Source organism: Macadamia integrifolia, chromosome 5 (genome assembly GCF_013358625.1).
Source record: "Macadamia integrifolia cultivar HAES 741 chromosome 5, SCU_Mint_v3, whole genome shotgun sequence".
NCBI classification, from domain to species: Eukaryota; Viridiplantae; Streptophyta; class Magnoliopsida; order Proteales; family Proteaceae; genus Macadamia; species Macadamia integrifolia.
The window spans coordinates 44,968,324-44,990,732 of NC_056561.1; the positions used below are offsets into that span (position 1 = coordinate 44,968,324).

Here is a 22,409-nt window from a genome sequence, read left to right on the forward strand (position 1 = left end):
AACTACTGAATAGAAAGTAGTGAACAAGTGAGGGAGGGAACATGTAAGACATTAGAAAGAGAGAAAGAACGAGAAGAAGACGAAATGGAAGTATTGTCAATGTGAGAAATAGAAAGCCCCTTACCATTACCAACTAAGAGTTGGTTGTTACCTGTGTATGGATCATAGGTGGAGAACTGAGTGAGGTCAGGGGTGGCATGATGGGTGGCACCGGTATCAAGTATCCAGGAGGTGGTGTAGGTCTGAGGATGGTGGGGGAATGGTTGAGGTGGGGGAGGTGTGGGGTTCATAGGGGGGTTGTGTCACACCCCGTTCTCACTGAATCGGGCCAGTGATCGGGTTAACATCGGTTAACCCAAACCTGTCAGGATCATCTGATACTGTATTCCACCACAGCATACACACAACTAATAAAAGTTCATCAGATCAGCGGAAGACTAAGTTTTACCTGTGAATAATCCCATAATACTTGATACCCGACTTGTGATACAATAGTTATATACATGTGGGCCCGAAGGCATGATATTTACACAATAAAAGTACAATTCACATATCAAGCACATAAAGGAAACCATCAAAATAATCAGAGTACACAGCTCGGCTCGGTATCAAAGGCTAGAGCTCAACTCGGCATCAAGGGTTGAGCCCAGCTCGGCATCACATGGTAGAGCTCAGCTCAGCCTCAAAAGTGGAGCTCAACTCGGCATCAGAACTGCGGTCCCGCAGCACAACTCTCGCACGAGCAGTCAATGTCGTGCTCTAACTCCCCAGGGGTCCACTAGTCCTCTTCAGGGAACTCGACTGTGGGACCCACCCAGTGCTCCTCAGATGTATGACCTGTAAAATCTTCTAAAAAGGGTGGTACCCGTGGGATGAGCTCACTAGCTCAATAAGTGGTAAGATGGATCACACAGCAGTCCACACAGCAAAACACAATCATATGCACTACATGCTATGCAATACATTTTAAATCACATCCACCTAAGCAACATTACTAAGTCTTTGGTTTAGTGCTACTACAGCCACAGTGCGCGTATACTCCGGGTACGAGCAGTGAACTCCATCCCGCGATACGCCCATAGGGCTGTCGGAGAAGGCCCACCGTGAGTACTCGAAAAATTAAAAACAATGTCGTCCACCGGCTCTTAACAAAAAAGTAAATGACTGAAATTAAAGGTGCTGACTCCAGCAATTTAAAAGCAGTACGATTGGCCCTCTTGAATGTACCACCGGGGTTGCCGATTGTCCTAATGACCCGCCGGACGTTATGTCTAACCGCCACAGTGACCCGACAACCGCAACCACTGCTTCCCCCCAAATGGTAATCCAACACCTTAACCCCTATTGGGAAGGGTCGTAGCACGGGAAGGTGAAATCCTAAATCGCATGCTCCTATATGACAATAGTACGATTGCATAGTGCCTCTGCGTCCCATACCACGGGCCACCAATGCACTCGTTTCCAAGCCGACTACGGCATCTAGTCTATCAATGCATCATGCACAATGATGTCAATATTCAATCACATAAGCATCTCATCACGTGGCATTTAGAAAGTAAACATAGCACACATGCATAACAATGTGAGGATGACTAATCTACATAGCATATTTATGATGGCATGACTAGACTAAATACATTTAAATGAATGCCAAACAATGCCTTGAAACAAGGCCAAACGTCCTCTCCCCACTTACCTGTAGTGTACAAGGATTCCCGTTCGGTACGGGTGAGATCCGGTGCGAGAAGCGCAGGATTTGGTGAACCTAACATGATTGAGCGGGGTTAGTACTTCACCATTTTGGAATCAAAATTAATGAGATTCGATGATAAAATCATGTTTAGAACGTTAAAAGAAGGTCGCACGTCCGATTTGGGTCCAATCGGACATAAGAATCACCTTCGGGGCCTCTCAGGTGGGTCAGACAGCCTGTCTGGCCCACCAGTTCTACCCACTGGTTTGGACCGGCGGGTAGGCTGGCCTGCCGGTTAGCCCACCAGTGCGGCCCACCGGTTGTGCCTGAAGGCCCTGCCCTCTCAGGTGGGTGCTCACAGGCGGGCCAGATGGCCCACCGGTCCTACCCACCGATCTTGGCGGGAAAACTGTTGTTTCTTCCTAACTTCCTCCATTCTTTGGGGATTCAAATGGGGGCTTTTCCCAACCCATTCTTCACACTTTCAAAGTCTTATAGGATGGTTCTAACCTAGATCTAGGTTAGATTCAAGTGATGGAAAACCATCTTACCTTCTTTGCTCAAGAACACCTTCAAAACCCCAAAATCACTTCAAATCCACAATGCTTCTCCAACCTTGTCAATACCTCTTCAAATCCTTCAAGATCAACACATAAATCATCTATTAAACCTTAGATTCATCATTTCAAAGGGGATTTACAAGATCTCAAGAAACCCTACTCGAATCAAGGGTTTATGCTTGGGTGTGGTGAATGTTCAAGGAACCCAACTTTGCTTACCTCTAAATGTCGATCTAGAGTTGAAGATCATTCTTCCGGCACCGGAATGGGAAGATCAAGCTTCAACGCTGCTGAAATCCTTCTCTTCTTCCTCTACCTTCTCTTCCCTTCTTCTCCCCTTTCTTTTCTCTCTCCTCTTTATTATCCTCACCAACGTACGAGTGTCATAAATGAAAATAAAAGAAAATCATAAATGTTATATATGTATACTTCTTAAATAACTAAATAGTTCACATGGATGGGTCACTCAGGTGGGTGGGTGCGCCCACCTGTCGGCCCACCTGTCCACCCACCTGAGGGCCAAAACTTGGTATTTTGACAGAGTTCGGGCCTCGGCGCGAACCCCACCCCTGGCATACGATGTAGTATACGTATATACATTAATATATGGCTACAATACCTGCTTTATCCGTACATGGCCTTATGGTAGGTGCATGTACACGGCTTGGGTACTCCCGTCTCTTCTGGCACTGGCTCGGACTTGTCGGGTCAGTCGGTGTTTACGGTCACCCTTGCCATCATAGTCCATAAGGAGCCCGCTCTAACTCTCTCCGGTTCGGGTCTGCATAGTTAAACTGGGTCAACCGTGTAATCAAACCGGGTTTAAGAAGTAGGGTATTACAGGTTGGGTGTAGGCTATAGTGTGGTAGGTGTTGGGGGTGTGTGGAGAACAATAGTAGGGATGGTATGGGGTAGGGAGTAGGGCTGGTTTGGTGGTGTTCTGTTGCTGATAGTAACAGGTGTCTGCCTGATGGTTGGTGCGGCCACATATTGTACAGGGATTGTGGGCAAAGGCATTGGAGCGCCCAAAACCACGACCACGACCACGGCCTCTTGAGGATGAATTACCATGACCACCATTGGATTGAGTGGGTGGTCCACAGTTTTGATGAGCAACATGAGCTGAGGCTTCGGTTGCAGGATCGATGATGGAGAGACGAGATTGGATCAGAGTCTCATGGCTCATGAAAAGGCCATGCATATCATTATAGGAGATTGGCTCCTTTTGTGCCATCATGATGGAGGCGAGGGCCTGATAGTCAGTTCTGAGAGCACGGAAGACATGGATGTTGAAATCTTCTTAAGGTAGCGGCTTCCCTGCAGCTGCTAGTTCATCAAAGAGGGACTTTGCTCGATGGAGAAACTAAGTGATGATCTCGTATTCTCGTCTGGTTTGTGAACCAGATTTTGAAGGGAGATGTTGAGTGACAGGATCCGTGTGGTAGAGGGAGAGCTGAAGGGTGCATGTAGGGCATCCCATATTTCCTTACTAGTGGTCCGTCCAACTGCGAGAGAGAGGGCCTCATCAGAGAGGGAGGCGATTAGAAGACTCATAATAGATGCATCCTGTTCATGCCAAGGTTTGGTTTTGACGGCGTCCTGAGGGCAACGGAAGTCACCAATGACATAGTCAAGGAGGCGTTGGCTTGTGAGGTATGGCACAATTTGAGTGCACCAAAACACATAATTTTTCGAAGTGAGTTTGCGGGAGATAAAGTGATGAGCGCCAGAGAGGGATTGGGGAGGTGGTGGGGCGTTAGCCATGGTGGTATTGGGGTTGATCCATGTGGCCATGAGGTGATTTTTTTTTGCAAAGAAGAAGGAAGATGTGGGACGTGAGAGAGGGAGTGGGAGTGGGAGAGTTCTTTCTTTTTTTTTTGCAAAGAAGAGAGAGGAACGTTGGTTGGGGAGTGGGTGATGAAGAGAGAAAAGAGTGTGGGGAGGAAGGTGTTAGCTCGATGGAGCTTGTATGGTTGCTGATACCATGTTAAATTTAGTCTTTATTGATCAGTTTTATGAGTTGGAGGTACACGTCTTATATAGACCTTCAAAAGTGGAAGTGTACTCCAACTCTAATACAAAAGAGACAGTTACAATAGGACTCTGATATCACATGTGACAGTTACAATAGGACTCCGATATCACATGTGACAGTTACAATAAGACTCTGATATCCTAAGAGAGAGACTTCGAATGGGAGTCGATTCTAGTATTGCTGTCCAATGAGACTCCTATTTTGTAGGAGGGGTTTTTGAGGTAGAGGAGGACTCTAACTGTGTTGATATCATACTATGTCCATAGTGGAGACAGAAGCTTTCTGCATACTTGAAGGTTTACGATTGGTGGCATCTAAGGGGTGGACTATCAGTGAATTATGGTTCTCATGCAAGGATTTACTTCAACATATTCCGCAACCTTCCCATGTGTCCTGGCCGCTTCCTTCATTTCATATCTTTTGGGAAATCTACAATACTTTTGGTTCCTTAACCTATATGTATAAATGTACTGACTCTAATCCTCTCTTGTTATGTTTAGTAGAGATGGCTAATAGTGCTAGGTTAGGGGTGTTTATTCCTTTTTCTTCTGACTGTCTGCAGAAGTAATTTGCTTTCTTGTTTAATATAAGGGCCCGTTTGATAACGTTTCAAGAAACGCGTTTCTGCCGTTTCTGTTTCCAGAAACAGCAAAAAGCGTTTGATAAAACTGTTTCGTTTCACTTATTTTTAGAAATAGAAATAGAAATTTTTACTTATTTATGGTTCAAGAAACGACCCAGGCGAAACAAGTTGAACTTGTTTCGCCGTTTCTGGAAACGACTTGTGGCAATTCTTTCACTGATTATCATCGACTTCTAAAAACATGACTTATCAAACACCTTCAATTCCGTTTCTGTTTCTAGAAACAAAAATTTATGTCTCTGCCATTTCTTGAAACAGAAATGGCAAAAACGTTATCAAACGACCTCTAAGTTTATGCTTCATTGAAAAACAAAGTAGTGGAGTTTCTCTTGTTCACATAAATAGGTGATTCAACAACTTTTTCTACAATGTGGGCTGAGTTAAATAAGATTCAAATTTTGTGGGGGAAATTGATCCCAAGTCCTTCAACTCTAATGTTATATTTCCGTTCACCTGACAACTAAGGGCCTACCTCAAAGGAACGATCAGCAGTGATATCCTCCACCTTAATCCAAAAGAAAAATAGACCCCTCTTCTTTGTTGGCAAGTATTTTCCACATCACCAAGGTTAAGCAGAATACACTTAATTCCTTGCCTCAACAATTTGAGATCAACATAAGGTTCCCTCCCAAAGCAACTCACAAAGACGGTACCCAGAATCTCCTTTATTGACACGAGGAAACAACTAATATCATCCCAGTTTGGCCTTGCTAAACCCACCGCATAAACACTCAAGGTCCATATATAAAAATAGACTTGCAGTGAGTTTTAGACGAAGATCTGAACTTAACCTTAGTAAACAGCTTCATAGCAAACCACCAGCACCAGAGACAGCAACACCAGAAGGGCAATGCCACACAGATCGGCATGGCCGATGCCACCTAAGAGATCTCACATGTCAATCTCGTCAAGATTGTCACATTAGAACTAGTGTCAAAGGCCCCGCTGAGACCAACTTGACAACAAGACAGAAACAAGTCAAGAGGACCAGAGCCAAGACACAAAATGCCGGAAAAAAAAGAAGGAAAAAGGTCAGGAGTGAACAGCAACGAAGAATGGATGACAACCCAAAAGTCAGTGGTAAAGCACTAGCAACACAAAAAAAGCAGAGCGCAGAGAGGGTGATCAACTCCCTGACCAGAGCCCAGGAAACGATGAGACAAAGGTTAGAAGAAACGATACCCAAGAGTGTGCTTATACAAAGTACAACAAGAATAATGAGTCACGGATAGAGAAAGAAGAGTAGAATAGTAGAAGAGTAGCATAGCAAAGGAATGTATCACTTGCTCTGAAGTTCGGCCATTTAGATTATGGTTAGTAATGTTGCTGATGAGCACAATAATGCGTGAAATTTGAGGGATATAAGTCTACGTTTTGCCCCACTTTGGATAGTACTACTTCCGATTTTTTTTTTTTTTAGTTTACAAGTCTACAAGAGAAAGTGCTTAAAGTGAATAAAGAACCGGTCCAAGCTTGAACTAACTAATTCAAAGGTGGGACCCACTCATTGGTACCACATCCTCTCTCCTACAAAATCCTAAAGATTATTCTCTCTCTTTGCCACCTCACAAGATCTTGAAGATGCTATGCAAAGATTCCTTTCTGATTTAGTCAAGATTGCAAGATATTGGTTAATATTGCAGGGAATGAATAGAATTTATTAATTTTGGAAACAGATTCTCTATTTCCTCACATAATATCTCATAGATTGAGAATATTTACCAAGATTTAATTTAATTTAATTTTCTTTCTTTTCTTAAAGAAGACTTGCAAAAGGAATGAGGCAAGATCAAAGCCCCTTCCTCCCCCCTCCTAGAAGGATTATTTCCCTTAGTTTATTTTCTAGTTTATGCTTAGTTCTCTTCTCTCTCTCCCTCTCTCCCTCTCTCCCTCTCTCACTCTCTTTAGTTTTAGTCTTTCTTTATTTTTGCTTTAATCACTTTTGTAATAGCTTTTTATTTCAATTAATGCAAATACTTTTTTTTTATTCAACCTTTTATGTTTATGATTTATACAATTGAGTTGTAATTTTTAAGTTATAGTTCTAAGCTTAGATCAAGGTGATAAGATCACGAGCCGTGTAGCAACTCCTTTTCAAGATTTGTTTTTTCCAGGCTTAGAAATTTCAGATTTGGTTCATTCCAGATCTGATTTTTAGGGTTGGCAATATCTCAAATCACCCAAGTTTTCAAGTTCAAGTATTGATACAGGTAGGTAGGCTTCTTCAATAGTCTTCTCTCCCCCCTCTCATTCCCTCTTCTGACTACCCTTTCTTTCTTAATTTAGGATTTTAATATCAGTCGTTATATTATTGTTTTCCCTTTCCCTCAAGGTTCATGGCTAGTGTATGTGTTGACTTTGCCCCTCCTAGCCATAGAACCATCATTTTATTGTTTTTTATTTTAATTGTCTCTCATTCCCTAAAGCCAAGTAGAGTAACCCTCGTAAGAGTGACTCTCTTGTCAAGTAGAGAAACTCATATTATGATGCATCCCTCGGGCTAAGTAAAGAAACATACTTGTGAACCTCTCTCTAGCTTTATTCCCTTTTTTTTACTTTAGTTTTATTTTAGCATTTTTTTTCCTTCATTGCTTTTTAATTGCATAGGTTGTTTATTTTCAATTACTTATTCATTTAATTTTAATTGCGTGGCTTGCGTATTTAATTCTTAGATGACGAATGATTAGGATGTTATTTTAGATACAAATGTTTAAGACGATAGTTAGAATTAGATCACAACCATTAATCAGTTCACTTTCGTATTATTAAAAGAAGCAAAAAATAAAGTGATTGTTCTCCCTATGTTCGACCAATAGCTACACTGACCCTTGCGGTTACATTTTAAATCCTAACAGTTGCCAAGCATGAGGCTATCCAAAATAAATTAACAGTTGCTACATACGATAACCATCTCTACTCAAACAACAGAGAATATTACCCCAGAAATAAGGCTATACGAACAACAACAATATTGGGGCAAAAATAGACCACTCAAGTGCAAAAAATAGAGAAATTCTGTTACTCCCAGTATTTGAAAACCGGAGTTACAACACTTCAAAACAAACTTAAAATATGATATGCGGTTTTGTATTATAAATGGAAAATTCCATAGCAGAAAACCGATTGAAGTTGCAGCAAACCCGCTCGTCACCTCTTGAACCTCTACAGGCATCTAATGCAGATATGAACCAGTACAACCTAGACTGCAACAGTTTGCCATAGTTTAGTTAGTAAAATTTTCCATGGCTAAACATTGTATCGATCGAGGAAAAAAAAAAACCTTCTATGAGTGCTTAAGCCGATGCAAAACTTCAAGAGAAGCTTGAAAAGAAAGAGAAAAAGACTCATTAGAAGACTGTAAGAGAACAAATTTAAAATACCTTTTGGAGAAGGTTCATCTTGAGGTTTCATTGCTGGAAAGAGAAGAACCTCCTGTTCAACAGATAAAAGGAGTGATTGATAAACTCAGAATAGCAAGTAATAGAGATATTTGGATATCACAAGAAACATTGAGGAACAAATTTGTGAAAGTGTTTACCTTGATATTCTGTGAATCACTGAACAACATAGCTATCCGATCAATCCCTAAACCCCAACCACCAGTTGGGGGCAATCCATACTCCAAAGCCATACAAAACGTCTCATCTAAAGCCATCGCCTCATCATCACCTGATTGCCGGTCCTAAGATCACAATCACATAATTTTCAAAAAAATATTCCTGTTGTCAGGGAAAGAACTGAATTTCATTGTAATGTAGACTACCTTAAGTTGTTCAGCAAAACGCTGACGTTGAACCACAGGATCATTCAATTCTGTGTATGCATTGCAAACCTGAACAAATTGGATCAGTTACAACTAATACCAGTAGCAAAATTCAAAGGATAAAGATGTTGAAATCAAGGGATATCTGTATACTTCACGCTTGCTAATGAACAACTCAAAACGTTCAGTCAAGCCTGGCTTGGATCTGTGCCACTTCGCCAATGGGCTCATTATCTCTGGGTGGTTGATGATAAAAGTAGGATTAACACATGTCTCCTCCAAGAAATGCCCTACAAGCTGCCAATCAATGAGAAACCTTGTCATTCATTAATTGAGGTATCAGTAATGGAATTCAAAGTCAACTTCATTTGACCAAGTTGTAAAAATATCATGCACCAAACTAGAATCATCAAAGAATTGGATGTCAACCTAAAATAGAAGGGATAGTTTGCGATATTTTCTGTCCTACATCAGTCCACAAATTACAGTTAGGAAATGAAGTCAACTGAAATGCATATGAACGAAATGTTTTTGATGGAACAGATCAACCAAATGTTGGATCATATTCTTAGATCTATATATTTGGTACACCAGCAAAGTTGCACACTCGATCCCTTGGACGGTAGCTCTATGGGCAATCTAGGCCAGTTGAAATTGGTTTTTGTTAAGAACCAACAAGGGAACTATTCTGTCGGGATTCTCTTTTCAATGATGGCTGAAATCAAGAGATGGTTGCATTATCCCTTCGCGGTTTTTTATGAATTACCCCTTGGGTGGATCTCGTTAGTACTTGCATATGATAGTGGAGCTTGGTTCTTACAATTCTAGGAAACTTTAATTTTGAACGGAAAATGAGTTCAGCCAATTCAAGGGGGGTGGCTGGTCCCCACCCAAAAAAAAAGGAAAAATAAATATACATATATATATGGGAAAAAGAACCGTCCTGCTGGCACAGGAAATTCTCAGAGATGGGTGCAAAAAGACCACACTGCCCCGCACCCAGGCACTGAAGATGCTGGCACGTGCCCCTTCATTGGTCCCATGCGCTGGTGTTTTCTGCGACAGCAGGACAGGGTTCTTATATATATATATATATAAGAGAGAGAGAGAAAGAGAGAGTGAACACCTTACAAATGAGCGAATAAAATCATTTAGTAAATACTGTATACCACTCTTTCTACATTTGGAAATCAATTTCCCCAATCCTTGGAAAATATAACTGTAATAATTATCAATACTGAAATATCAAAAAGGGATTTATATTTTACCTTATCCAACAAACGAGTAGTTGTCTGAGGTGGGGCGCATTTGACATCAAACTTTGTACATGCATCCAGCAAATATTTGTTGGTGTCCTCGCTGGAAAGATCTTTTGGTATGCTGAGGTTGGCCATCTTCTCCAAATCTTCTATCATGTCAATCCTTCTGCAATAGTCAAAACACTGGATAATTTATTCCTAACTGAAATGTTTGTTGCAAACTTGCACTTAATGAAATTCAAGGTTTCATTAAGCTGGTTTCCCACAAAAAAAATCAGCCCAAATACCTAAAAGGTGGAGTAAAGTCGATCTCTATTGGATCACAATCCAGACCATTTGCATGGTATTGAATTTTATAGCCACCTGTTAGCTCCTTGACCATCCCTGTCTCCATTAAATTGAACTCAAACATGAAAATCCCAGGAGAAAAGTAGACATTCATGCAATGTGAAAAAAATTCACCCAAACCCAACAAAAAAAAAAAAAAAGAGAGCCAAAATAAACCACAGTTATAAATCAATAATCTGCTTATGCTTATGGCACACTTACCGCTTAACATTTTCTCAGTGAGCTCCATCAAATCATTGTAATCTGCAAAAGCCATATAAAACTCACATGTAGTGAACTCAGGATTATGAGTCAAATCTATCCCCTCATTTCTAAATTGCTTTCCAATCTCATACACACGATCTAATCCACCAACAACCAGCTCTTTTAGATACAGCTCAGGGGCAATGCGCATGTACAGCCTCATGTTCAGATCATTGTGATGGGTAACAAATGGCCGAGCAGCTGCCCCACCAGCAATCATGTTCATCATTGGAGTTTCAACCTATATAGTAAAGAGTAATTACAATTATCTTCCATCCAAAAAAAGAAGAGTAAGCTCCAAAAAACAGTCAAAACCATGACATAACAAAGGAAAAAAAACAAACCTCCAGGAAATTAAGGTTATCAAGAAATTTCCTAATATATGAAATAATCTTCGCTCGGGTCCTAAATATCTGTCGAACCTCCGAATTCAACATTAAATCCAAATATCTTTGACGATATCGAGTTTCCTACCAAAAAAAAAAAGTAACTGAATTAACTGATGATATAAAATTTTGATTAGATTACCACAGCATCCATAACAGAAATCAATAGGCATACAAATGCAAAAGAAGCTATATCCTTTCTCGCAGAAACTGGTGCAGTAGCACATGAAATTATTGGAAATACTCACCTGTGCAGGAGAAAGTGAGAACTAGTTGGTATCAAGAGGCTGCCTTCATATCATTTTTTTTTTTTCACTTCCATTTGTCTCTTGTCTTTCTACTTTGAAGTGTATGTAAACCTAAAAATATCTGGCCTCCACACAAATGTCGTTTCAGCCCCAGTGAGAGTATAGATCAGTGGGTTGGACCAAAGTTTGTGTTTCTCCAATGTTGGGCAACCCCATGGCAACTTTTTGCAGGGTTGGAAATAATTAAGTCATAATAGTAAAAATTTCTGTTACAGTTTAAGAGGTTAGAATCAGAGTTTTCTTTGAATCTTATTGCACAACAGAAAGAGGTTTATCTAGGTTGCATTAGTAATCAAGATTCCTTTGATAATGAAGATTAGAAATCAAGTTCGGCCAATGGCTACCGATTTTGGTTTTTTCACCTCTGTTAATCAAGGTAATAATTTTATTAAAATGTAATAAGCAAGACTGTACAGTGCTGTACATTTTTCACACAATTCCGCAACAATTTAGTCTCAAAAATCAAGTGAAGGTCATCATCAGAGCTATAATTTCATAAAATTCACTCCAAACCAAAAGCATAAGGAAGCTGTCATGTTGAAATTAAATTCAGTGGTCCCTTCTTCCATTTGAAGATATATTATTAAAAATAATAATAATAAATTAAAATTTGTAAACTTCATTCCATATCTCCAAAAAACAACCAAAAACAGAATCAACCACATAATCCTCAACTTCTCACCAATGGGAACACGGAGATTAATGAAAATGACTTTTAATGTTTCTCACAATAAACATACTAGAAACAGAATCAATTTGAAGGTTAAACTAAGTTGTCAAACTACTGATGTACGTGTAGATATTTTTTTAAATTCTCATTAGTTAGATTTACTAAATCCCCTTACAATGTTTCACAAGAGACAAGGAGCTCCAACTGCAATAATGTAAATTATTTTAATGCATAAACAAGATTGACATGGAAATAGACAGAAAGATCCATGCAGACTGAGACACATAAATAATATGATTCAAGAAATTCAAGCAGCTATTGAAATAAGAGAAACTGATTCCGAAGAGCAGCAAAAAGCTGAAGGGCATTTCTGGAAGTGGTTACATATACTAAATACCTGATCCCGTAAAATATATGTTTCCGGATTTCTGACATGTCCTGGGACCCAAACATCAGTTTTCTGCAGGCAATTGAAGAAACAATTAATATCAACATCAACCTGTACCAACTACTTGCAAACACAACATCAGCATATGAACATGCAGAAATAATTCTCTTCAGAGATTGCTCACCTTCACATCAGCATTATCTGCTCCAGGACCTGCTTTTTGCCTCGGCATCATATGAAGACAATGGGATAGGACAGTAAATGATCTAGGGAATATACTCAACTCTCCCCTTTTACTCTTTCCTGTAGGAAAGTTAGCCAAAATAAATAAATTTGAGCACTTTCCAAGAGCAGAAATATGTCTTCAGAGACAAAGAACCACCACTAGATTTAATGTCTTTATTGCTAGATGCAACCAAAGAATATAAATCAATGAATCACCAGAAGGATATGGAAGGCCAATCTCAGTTAAACGTTAAGAGTATAGGAGGAAAACCAAAAAGGAGGGCAACGAAGAGAAAAGGAAAGTTTCCACTCATCTAGACCACCTGATCATGCAAACAAATCAGAGAAGAGGGCTTATTTTAGTCAAAATGGATATTGGGCTGCGTTGTACATGGGTTCATGGCCAATGGGTTGTCAATGTAATGGGCTTCTCTAATGGGTCAATATTATGGCTAGTAAATAGGAATATGTTTTTTTTAAGGCCCCATCTAGTTGAAAGTGAAGGGGGGGGAAAAATTTTGTAATCATTACCAAAACTGATTCAATTTTTTTCCAAATCTAGTGACTAAATTTTAGTTTTCAACCAAATTCCTCGGATTTGAATAATAAAATAAAGATTTCATTTTAATAGTTTAAGTTAGTGATGCAGATCCGGGTTCCAAGAACAGGAATCGGATCGCTTAGGGCCCACAATAAAGTAGTAAATTCAAAATTTAAAGAATAATGGCAGTTCTGTAAATAAACTGAAGTTTAAGGGAATGGCAATTAAGTAATTACCAGAAACTTAGAAAAGAGTGGCAGACTTGTAAATAAAAGGAATTTCAAAAGGAGGAAAGGAGGTTAAAGTAACTGATAGGATATGAAGGGGATTAGAATTATAGGCCAGGGGTAGTTTTGGAAGCAATTATTGGGCATGGGTAAGTAGTAAATAAAGGTGGAATGGAAGGGGTATTAATATGGAGGTAAAACAAAAGAGGGACTTTTACATAAAAGAACAAATACTAAAGGACACAAATCAAGGGGTTTGAGGGGTATAATGGGAAAAACAAAATTAAAGGGTTTAAACCACTCACGAGTCTTTCTTCTTCTACCTTCAGCCAACGTAAGAGGTGGAAAACCAGGGAGGCTTTGGATCAAGAGAACTCCTTCAATCGGCCTTTGTTTGGCCTGGAATTTCTGGTGAATATCCTCAAGAAGAGGCTCTATCAAACCCATAAAATAGATGCTTGGAACTGCAGGCTGGAAGGACACAGGAAGAACCTGAATTAGAGCCTGGCGGTAGATTAGAGATCAGACCTGAAATCTGTCTTGTAACTCACAGCAGAGGTCACATTCAGGTATGAATTTCTAAGGTTTAAACCACCTCAGAGTGAAGATCAAGCGCCCAGAATTTGGAGGGAAAAGAAGAGGAGAGGAAAGAGAGCAATCCTCAGTTGTGAGGGTCTATTCCTTCGCCAGAACAGGGGAGGAGGGAAAAAAGAAAAAGTAAACATGAGAGAGTCACGGCAGCCAAAGCTTCAGCCAAGTAAACATCCAATTTCAAATCAAAATTTCAAAAAAATCTCTAAACTGAGTTCTCCATTACAGGGCTATTTAAAGAAAAATAATGACATAATTTTGGAAGCTAATTAAAAATGGAAACTAAACCTAGATAGCAACTAAATAAAATCAAATATAAATAAAAGACTGTTAATCTAATCTCTAACCAATAAAGGAAGTAAATAAAAATCAAATCTAAAGATAGCAACTAATTCCATCGTGCAACTGCATCAGTTAGTTAAAGTCATTATTGCAAAAGTTCCAATTTTTTTATAAAAGAATTAACTTCCCTTCATTCCATTTGCTTGCAACCAGATGGAGCCTTAGATATTCTAGAGTAAAGCTTCTATTCTCTTTGAACTTCAATTTTATGTTTCCTAATAATGGTTGGATATCCTAACGTTTTCCCTTATTAAAGACTGGATTTATTTTAAGATAGGGTGGACATTCAACACCTCTGGTGCATTCCTTGGTTTGGATAGGTGGATTCTTCATCAACTTCTTCCTTCTTATTCTGCCATTAATTTTAAATGAGGCTTTTTCAGAAAGGTCATAGATCTACTTTTCTCTTCGAATTTGATTCTATCACTCTGTTTTCAGTTCCTGCTGTTAATGTGAACTCAAACTTGGGTTCTGAAATTTCATGGGTCTATTGTCTGCTAAATTCAAGAAGTTATTCTCATATCCAACATCTTTCACATACATTGATTGATTGCACAACCAATTTCCAGAATTCCTGAACAGAGATATAACTGGACCAACCTAAGTGCCAAAACCCAGAGTGAAGAAAGAGTGGGTGCACGAGCAAAAGCACAAGAATGTCAGTCAAACTAAATACAATCTAGATTCAAAAGTGGCTTTCGAGCATGTCTCTATATATACATGGGTGTAGGCATCAGAATCCTTCTGGTGGCCCTTGGAAGTATTAGTCAACTCATCAACAAATGGGAGAAAGTGTTTCTCAATCACTTTCCTCTGTAGTGTAAACCAAGCAATTGAATATCTTTGATGAAACAGGGAAACAGATCAGCTCTCATGGGTCTGGTGTTTGTGGCATACACATGAGATGTAACTTGAGCTTTCAAGATTCAACTGGATCCAGGGAACTGCTGTACTTCTACTCTCTTTTAGTGTCAGTGAGAGATGAACATTTAAGCTTATCATTAAGAAGCTGTATAGAGAATTAGAGAATAAAAATGACAAAACACTACATTCTACTCTTCTAGAGGTGTTGGATAGAAACTTTAAGCATAACAACTGTAACCTATTGACCTGGAAATCCCGAGACACCAACAATGTCACCACGCTTCACGCCAGAATGAAATCTAGAAAATTCAGCTTCATCCATATCTGAGTTCCTGTGCAGGAGCAAACAAACCAGTTCAGAGATGACTTCTCGTTTGTAACCAAAGTAACAAATTGAGAACCACGTCACATGACAACTCTAGTCATACAAATGAATATAACATACACTAACACTACTGATCCTTGTACTTGCATCCAGAAGAAAGGAAAATGGTTTATCTCTAATAAATCTCTACATTATGAAACATATTTAAGGCACCAAGCATTCTGGATGTCCTTAAAAGGGTCATGATCACATGATTTACAACTACCGAATTTAAATATTTGTTTTCTGTGTCTTTTTATATGGCCAATGATATATTTAAATTATCATGTTATTGATTCCTTAGGCTCTCTTTGGTATGATTTCAATTTCAAAATTAAACCGATTTCTTGTAATAAGTCAACAAATAGGTTTTTGGAAAGAAATTGAAATTGATTGGTTGCATCCATTGAAAAAATTCATGAATAAGAAATTTATTTAACTTTAATGTTGGGGCAAGTGTTTTCTGTCCGAGAGCGGCCCCGGAGCTCAGACAAGTTGTAGTTGCCCCCAAGAGAAGCACAGTGATTGTTGCGCACCCCCTATGTCTGTGGCGAAGTGCCGCTCTCGGACAAAAAACTTTGTCCCTTGATTTTGTGAATTGATTCATTTGTGTTCTTCATCTACGGAACCAATAGAAAGGTAGGGTTGTGCCGAGACCTCTTCTCAGGTTCCCTCTACTCCCTTGTTTCAACGAACTAGCCAAGAACATGTAGAATGGGAAAAAAGATAGGAGTGCAACATTGAACCCTTTAATACCTCAACCGAATTAAATGATGCAAACTCCCCCAGTTTTTCTTTGGCAAGGTAAACACACATGAAGATCTTCACTTCTCGGATCCATATCTTGATCCTGCAATTCAAGCTACTCAACTCCATCCTTAGCACATCTCCGATACTCAGTGTCTCCCCTTCAGGAATGAATAGGCACTCATCCACGGCATCTTCTCATAGGCTAATGTAAGCCTGACAACACTCTTGATCATACTTCGATGCAAACATCGAACTCGCAATGTATTTGAGTTCAGGAATTACATCTGGATGGACATCTATGATGAATTCCTCCAAGCCTTTGGAAGTACTATCTCTTCCAAGCGTGTGCTTGACCAAGTCATCTTCAACTGAGATGGTTGATTCCAATTCCACAAGATTTGATTCACAGCAATGGAAGGGCTTATGGTCAGATTCAAGGTTTACCCCCAATCTATTTGAATGATTGGTCTCAACTCAGGACGGAGAACTAGTAATAGGCATAAAACCATCCATTATGTTTCTACTGTCGGGCATACTTTGCGCAACCATGTTCACCATCTATACCTGTTGTCGGCAAAAATTAGAGCATTGACGTCTTTCGCCATGCCTTGATGAGATAGGGAAACAATTAAATAACAAGTTTTATCTTTTCTTTTGCTTTTTTTTTTCACGAGGGAATTGTGACAGATATAACCGATGGATTATATCTTGTAAATTATCTCTATTATGTCAATCAAACTTTCTTTTTATCCTCCTTTTTTGCTTTGCTCCTTTGGGTGATGACCAAACAATTGCATCTCTTATAACTACAAGCATTCAATTTATCTCTTGCTTTCCCTTACCACCCATGTGTGGTTCGCTTTCGAAACTCAAATATGCCAAGGGTTTGGTATTGGGATTCCCCTGGCACTACATGCATTGATTGGTTTAGATAAGCACTAGATGGATCCCTTAGGGCATGCCCAAGAGACAAGAAAAAAAAAACCAAATGGAGGCATGAAACATAGGACTTCTTAGGAACAAGATTCTAATGAGTCTTCAGAAGGCACCAAACAAGTGGCCTCTCATTGAAACTTCAGAGCCAGCCACGATTTCACTAAGAAGAGGTGTTCACTCCACACTGGATGAAGCCCTTACATAATAGGGCGGATGGGAGGCTGGAAAGAAACCAAAGGTGTGATTGGTTCTTTAATTAGATTATCCAAAAAAGGTTGACACCTCATTTCCCATGTAATCTCCGAAGCTATACTAATATTTCTCTTTTCATAATGGGGATTATCCCTTTTCATTGTTTTTTCCATAAACAACCAGACCCTGGCGGGTGAAGGAGGTGGGCAAGTTCTGATATTTTGAGCTAAAAGCGGGCCAAGCGAGATTTCCCTTTATGAGTGAATACAGAAGCTTGAGGCACACTTGGGGCCATCCAATATAACGTCGGTTTTTAGTGATGGCCATCCAATTTTAGAGACCCTATCTTTCGCTTTCACATCTCTCAAAAATTGCAATTATGGAAAATTTTTGGTTTATTTAATCATCAAGGACCAAACCTAGAGTGGGAAACCACATGTGGGGCTAATGGTTTTCATTTCCCATCTCATGGAAACCTCTTTTCGTTGTACAACTAAATTCTTCAACGGTAAGGAGTTAGATGCTAGAAAATCAGTTTCTAATAGTTGCTACTAAGAAAGATGTTCACTTCTTAAAATATCCCATATCTGTAGGCGGAAACAGGGGAAAGGGTTGTATTTATCTTGATAGAGCAAGGGCAACTGAACTCCAAGCACTATCGCTTGGGAATAAATGCTTCCCTAGCAGCTTGTCAAAGAAAAATGAAAACCTTAGAAATTGAAAATTCATCCCTCCAAGCGGATGTCTACACAATTTTTTATTTTATTTATTTATTTATTTAAAACCAAATGGAGGTCTTACTCTATTAACTAGTAATTAGTAAACTTTTTTATCTTTTGGGATGGGAGGAAAAGAAGGAAGGGGGAAGATAGAACCACTACACATCGACTATACCGAATTGGAGTTCTTACATAGTAGAACCATGCAAATACAAGACGGATTCTTAGACAAGTGCACGCCAGACTCGTTAACACTGACATCCAAGCCAATAGAGACCTAAGAACCCTTAACATTTTTATACTAATAAGGGAAAGGTCCAGGCCTAGAATTCTAAATTTCTTTGCAAATTCAAGACCACCGATAGAACAAAGATAATCAATTTCTAGGTTTCGTCATAAGACTAATAGGTTACCTCCAATTATGTAAATCAATGGTTCAAACCACACTCAAAGGTAAGGCATTTATCTCAAAAAAGCGTATTTGTAAAAATATTTGGATGCAATCCTCTATTGTAATTAAATGCATCAATACATCAACCACAAGTGCTTGGGGAGCAGTGTATGCCATGCAAGTGGGCCATACTGAATAAATAAGTAATTTCTACAAGGGGTGTCAAGTTCAGCCCAGATCTGCCCACTACATTGTCGAGCTCCTAGCCAGAGTTCAAGTTGACGAATTTTTATCATGGGGATTCTAAGAATCTTTTTTTTTTTTTTTGGGGGGGGGGGTGGTTCCACGTTTTAACTTCCCCTTCTCTCCATTCTACCAACTTTTTTAAATCTAACAAATTCATATTACAAAATTTACAAGCACAATAACATACCTTGCATCCACCATGACTTGGACTTTAGCACCCTCACCGTGCAGGTCGTAAAAGAACAGCTTTGAAGAGGAAGTTCGCTTGTTCATAATTCTTCCTGATACCAGAGATACAGTCAATACTATAGAGAACAGGGGAAATACTCAAAAATATATAAACAGCTTCCAGCATTGAATACCAGCCAAAGAGACTTGGACATCCTCAAGGTGGACACCACTGTTTAAGCCTTCATATTTCTCAATGTATTCTGGGATAGACATAGTGACAAAGAACTTGTGAGGATATGGGTTTTTCTCTGCTGCCTTCTGGGCAGCAAGCACCCTCAGCCTATTTTCAAAGTATTGCTGCAAGAAAACAATTGCACATACTTCATTCACAGTATCTCCATCACTACACTGCTTCCAAAATCTTTAACTATAAATAAAAAGAGTAGCAAAAGCAAGACAATAGACATAGACAAAAACATACAGTCGGGTCCATGTCTTCATCATCTGCCACTTGAGGCTTCTGAACCTGTGAGTTAGCATTGGCAGCCGCCTACAAAGAAATGCAATGTGACAATTAAGAAAATCAACAATACCATATGATGAAGCCACCAAAGAGACAAGCAACAACACAAGATGGTTTTTTTCGTCCAATCAAAGACACCGATGTACCAACAAATCCAAATGTACCAATACTCTGTAATGTCAAGGTTCAGCAGGTGGATATGCCATTGAACAAATGTTTAAAAAATACAGCACTATAAAATCACCCTTCACCAAAAGATGGTTAATGCTACCAACCGCATTCACAAACAGACCAAGCAATAACACAAGAAGCGTATTTTCATCTAACTAAATTAACTAATGTACCAAAAAAATGTAATAATAGTCTGTATAAAGTGAGCACCTTCTTCTTCTTCTCCTCTTCTTTGAGACGCTTTTCCTCTTCCTTCTGTTTCATCTTTGCTTCTCTCTTGAGAGCACTGCATAGATCAATGGAATGGTTTAAGATGCAGCGAGAAAAATATCCAAAATAAAATGGGAGAGAAAAGAGAGAAAAAAAAATTACACGGAAAGAACAACTTTGGATTTTAACGCTTACTTTTTGCTAATCGAAGCAGCTGCTGATGCTTCCATTGAAGGAGAGGCCTCCACGGATAGCTCTGAGACTGCTTTGGTTGTTTCTTCGATACCCTCTGCCATTAAGCCAATTGAGATGAAAGATTTCTGGCTGAGTCCCTAGGGAAATGAAAGGAGAGTGGCCGAAATAGACACAAGAGAGATAGAGGTAACAGGGTGAGGAGCACAGTTAGTAAATTCGGGAACGGCAATAAAATAGGTAGAGATATGTATGGCAATTAAATGGACTTCACAGCAATAATACTTCTCAAAAATCCAGAGCAATAACGCATGTACAGATATGATACAATAAGTGTTTAATGCAGTTTCACCCGGAGCAAAAATACAGGCATATATGTTCACATTAGGCAACGAATATGTACTTCACCAGTAAACAAAATAATTTAACAAAAATAAGCCTTACAATTGAAACTACAAATATATGGTATTTAAAATAGATGAACAAGGTATCTTTGTTCATTTTGTAACAGAACAGATGCATAAGGATAGAGAATTACAAATATCATATATTTCAGAAGAAGCAACCAAATTGTATTGAATAAATAAATAAATAAAGAGAAGCAGCAGCAGCCAAATAGCTTTAATATTTCAGCACCCGCTGAGTATTTTCCAGTGAATGTTCCTATTTGTTGTTCCTTCTACCTAAACACGAACATTTTCAATGGCAAGACAGCACTCTATGAAGCAACCAGGACCCAGGGTTGGTGCTTTGGAGATTTGTAAGTTAACGGTTCGAAGGAGGAGAGCTTTGCACGGCATGACAGCAATTCCATTGGAGAGACACCACTGCATTGGGCAGAAGCTTGTGGACAGACAGAAATGTTAAGGTTCCTAGCCATGAAAACTAGAAGCGATGAATCACCCTAAAAAAAAAAAAAAAAAAACCAGCGATGATGACACCCCCCGGATTGAGAAGAAATAATTATATTAGCTCTACAATTCTTCATGAGGCTGTAATGGGAAAGGTTTATGGTTTGTGTAGTACTACTCGATCATGTGGTCTCTACATAATTCAATAATGGCAAATCAGGACTTATGTTGAACATATATTAAGGAACAGATACTCGCCGTAGATAAGGAATACACTTACAGAGAAGAGACTCGCCGACTGCCGCTGCTATCAACTGGGTACAGAGACGGAGAAGAAGAAGGGAGGCAGTCTATACTCGCTACCTCTGGGAACGGAGACAGCACTTCCGCCCGCTGCCACTGCGATTATGAATGAAAATGGGGAAGAAGAAGCGGGTATAGGCAGCTAGGGTTCTAAAACCAGACTATCAGAGAGAACTGAAAGTTTTTTATTTTTTTGTTTTCATATTCAATGGCCAAGCTTTAATGATGCTTATCTCGCGATTGCTATAAAACTGGAATAATAGATTCTCCTTCAACCCGTGACCGTTTGTCAAATTTCTTGTTTGCCAAGGAAAAAAAAAATCAATTTCCTTAGTTTTGGATTATAAACCCTTACCCAACCGTTGGTTAATTTTCTTGTTTACCAAGCGAAAAACGAAATATCAACTTTCTTAGTCTTCGAAAAAAAAGATTATAAACCGTTGGTTAATTTTCTTGTTTACCAAGCAAAAAAAAGTCAATTTTCCTAGTTTTGGATTACAAAGCTAACCGTTGGTCAATTTTCTTGTTTACCAAAGAAAAAAAATATATCGATTTTCTTAGTTTTGGATTATAAATCCAACATAAACCCAACAAGATTTTAAAATTTGGGATCGGTCTTGAGATCGGTCTCAACCAATGTTTGAGGAATCGAAATGAATGGGTTAAATTGGTATTAGCTGATCCCGATCCTTGGCTAATACCTTATTGATAGATTGATACAGACAAAAGGTAAAACAATAGAAAATTATTTTATTAGATGAATTATTCTTATCACCAAGGTTTTATTATTTTTTCAAATAAAAAGTTATACATCTAGACACAGCTAGTGCAAAAAAACTATGTTACCCCACGTTGAAGATGCGCTTGTGTGCCCTCTCATTAAGGTGTGCAGTGGCATATACCTACACCAACAAGGTTGGGTTCGCTTGCCTTTTATCTAAATATCACAAGGCATTTATTGTGTGCCACGTGGATATATGATATGTCAATTTCAATAGTTGGATAGGCATCGTTTAAATTAATCATGCCCTTATGCATCGACCCCACTCAAGATATGTGCCCATGTCCTAGTCGTGGTGATCTTGGCACAGGTGCCCGAGTCCACCCAACGGTGCGATTACTCTCTGGTCCCAAGAATCTATAGAGAGGAGTCGGATCCTCTATATGGACACACATTTTGTATATATTCATGCCTGTGTACAAATATTTTAACTGTAACTAGTGAGAATAGGTGGTTTACATTAAAAATATGTAAAAAATAGAATAGTTGTTGTTGTTGGTTTTTTTTTTTGGTGGCAATTTTA

The 22,409-nt window shown here is 39.1% G+C and overlaps 1 protein-coding gene across 3 annotated transcripts; it reads right to left on the reverse strand.

Moving 5' to 3' along the window:
* Positions 1-7,811: 7,811 nt before the first annotated feature.
* On the reverse strand, positions 7,812-21,278 carry LOC122079660 (lysine--tRNA ligase, cytoplasmic). 3 transcript variants are annotated; one of them, XM_042646313.1, is made up of 18 exons: positions 21,083-21,278; positions 19,955-20,083; positions 19,760-19,835; positions 19,337-19,405; positions 19,047-19,212; positions 18,872-18,965; positions 15,333-15,418; positions 12,481-12,599; positions 12,306-12,368; positions 10,889-11,014; positions 10,503-10,785; positions 10,241-10,337; positions 9,963-10,119; positions 8,848-8,991; positions 8,695-8,763; positions 8,470-8,613; positions 8,312-8,363; positions 7,812-8,134 (listed from the first exon to the last, which is right to left on the reverse strand). In XM_042646313.1, exons 2-18 carry the CDS (start codon positions 20,053-20,055, stop codon positions 8,130-8,132), a joined length of 1,851 nt encoding a protein of 616 aa, XP_042502247.1. In that variant the 5' UTR covers positions 20,056-20,083; positions 21,083-21,278; the 3' UTR covers positions 7,812-8,129. The 3 variants fall into 3 exon arrangements, with proteins under 3 accessions (XP_042502247.1, XP_042502246.1, XP_042502248.1); XM_042646312.1 differs by having other exon boundaries at positions 19,955-20,091; XM_042646314.1 differs by lacking the exon at positions 21,083-21,278 and having other exon boundaries at positions 19,955-20,114.
* Between the last annotated feature and the right edge of the window lie 1,131 nt (positions 21,279-22,409).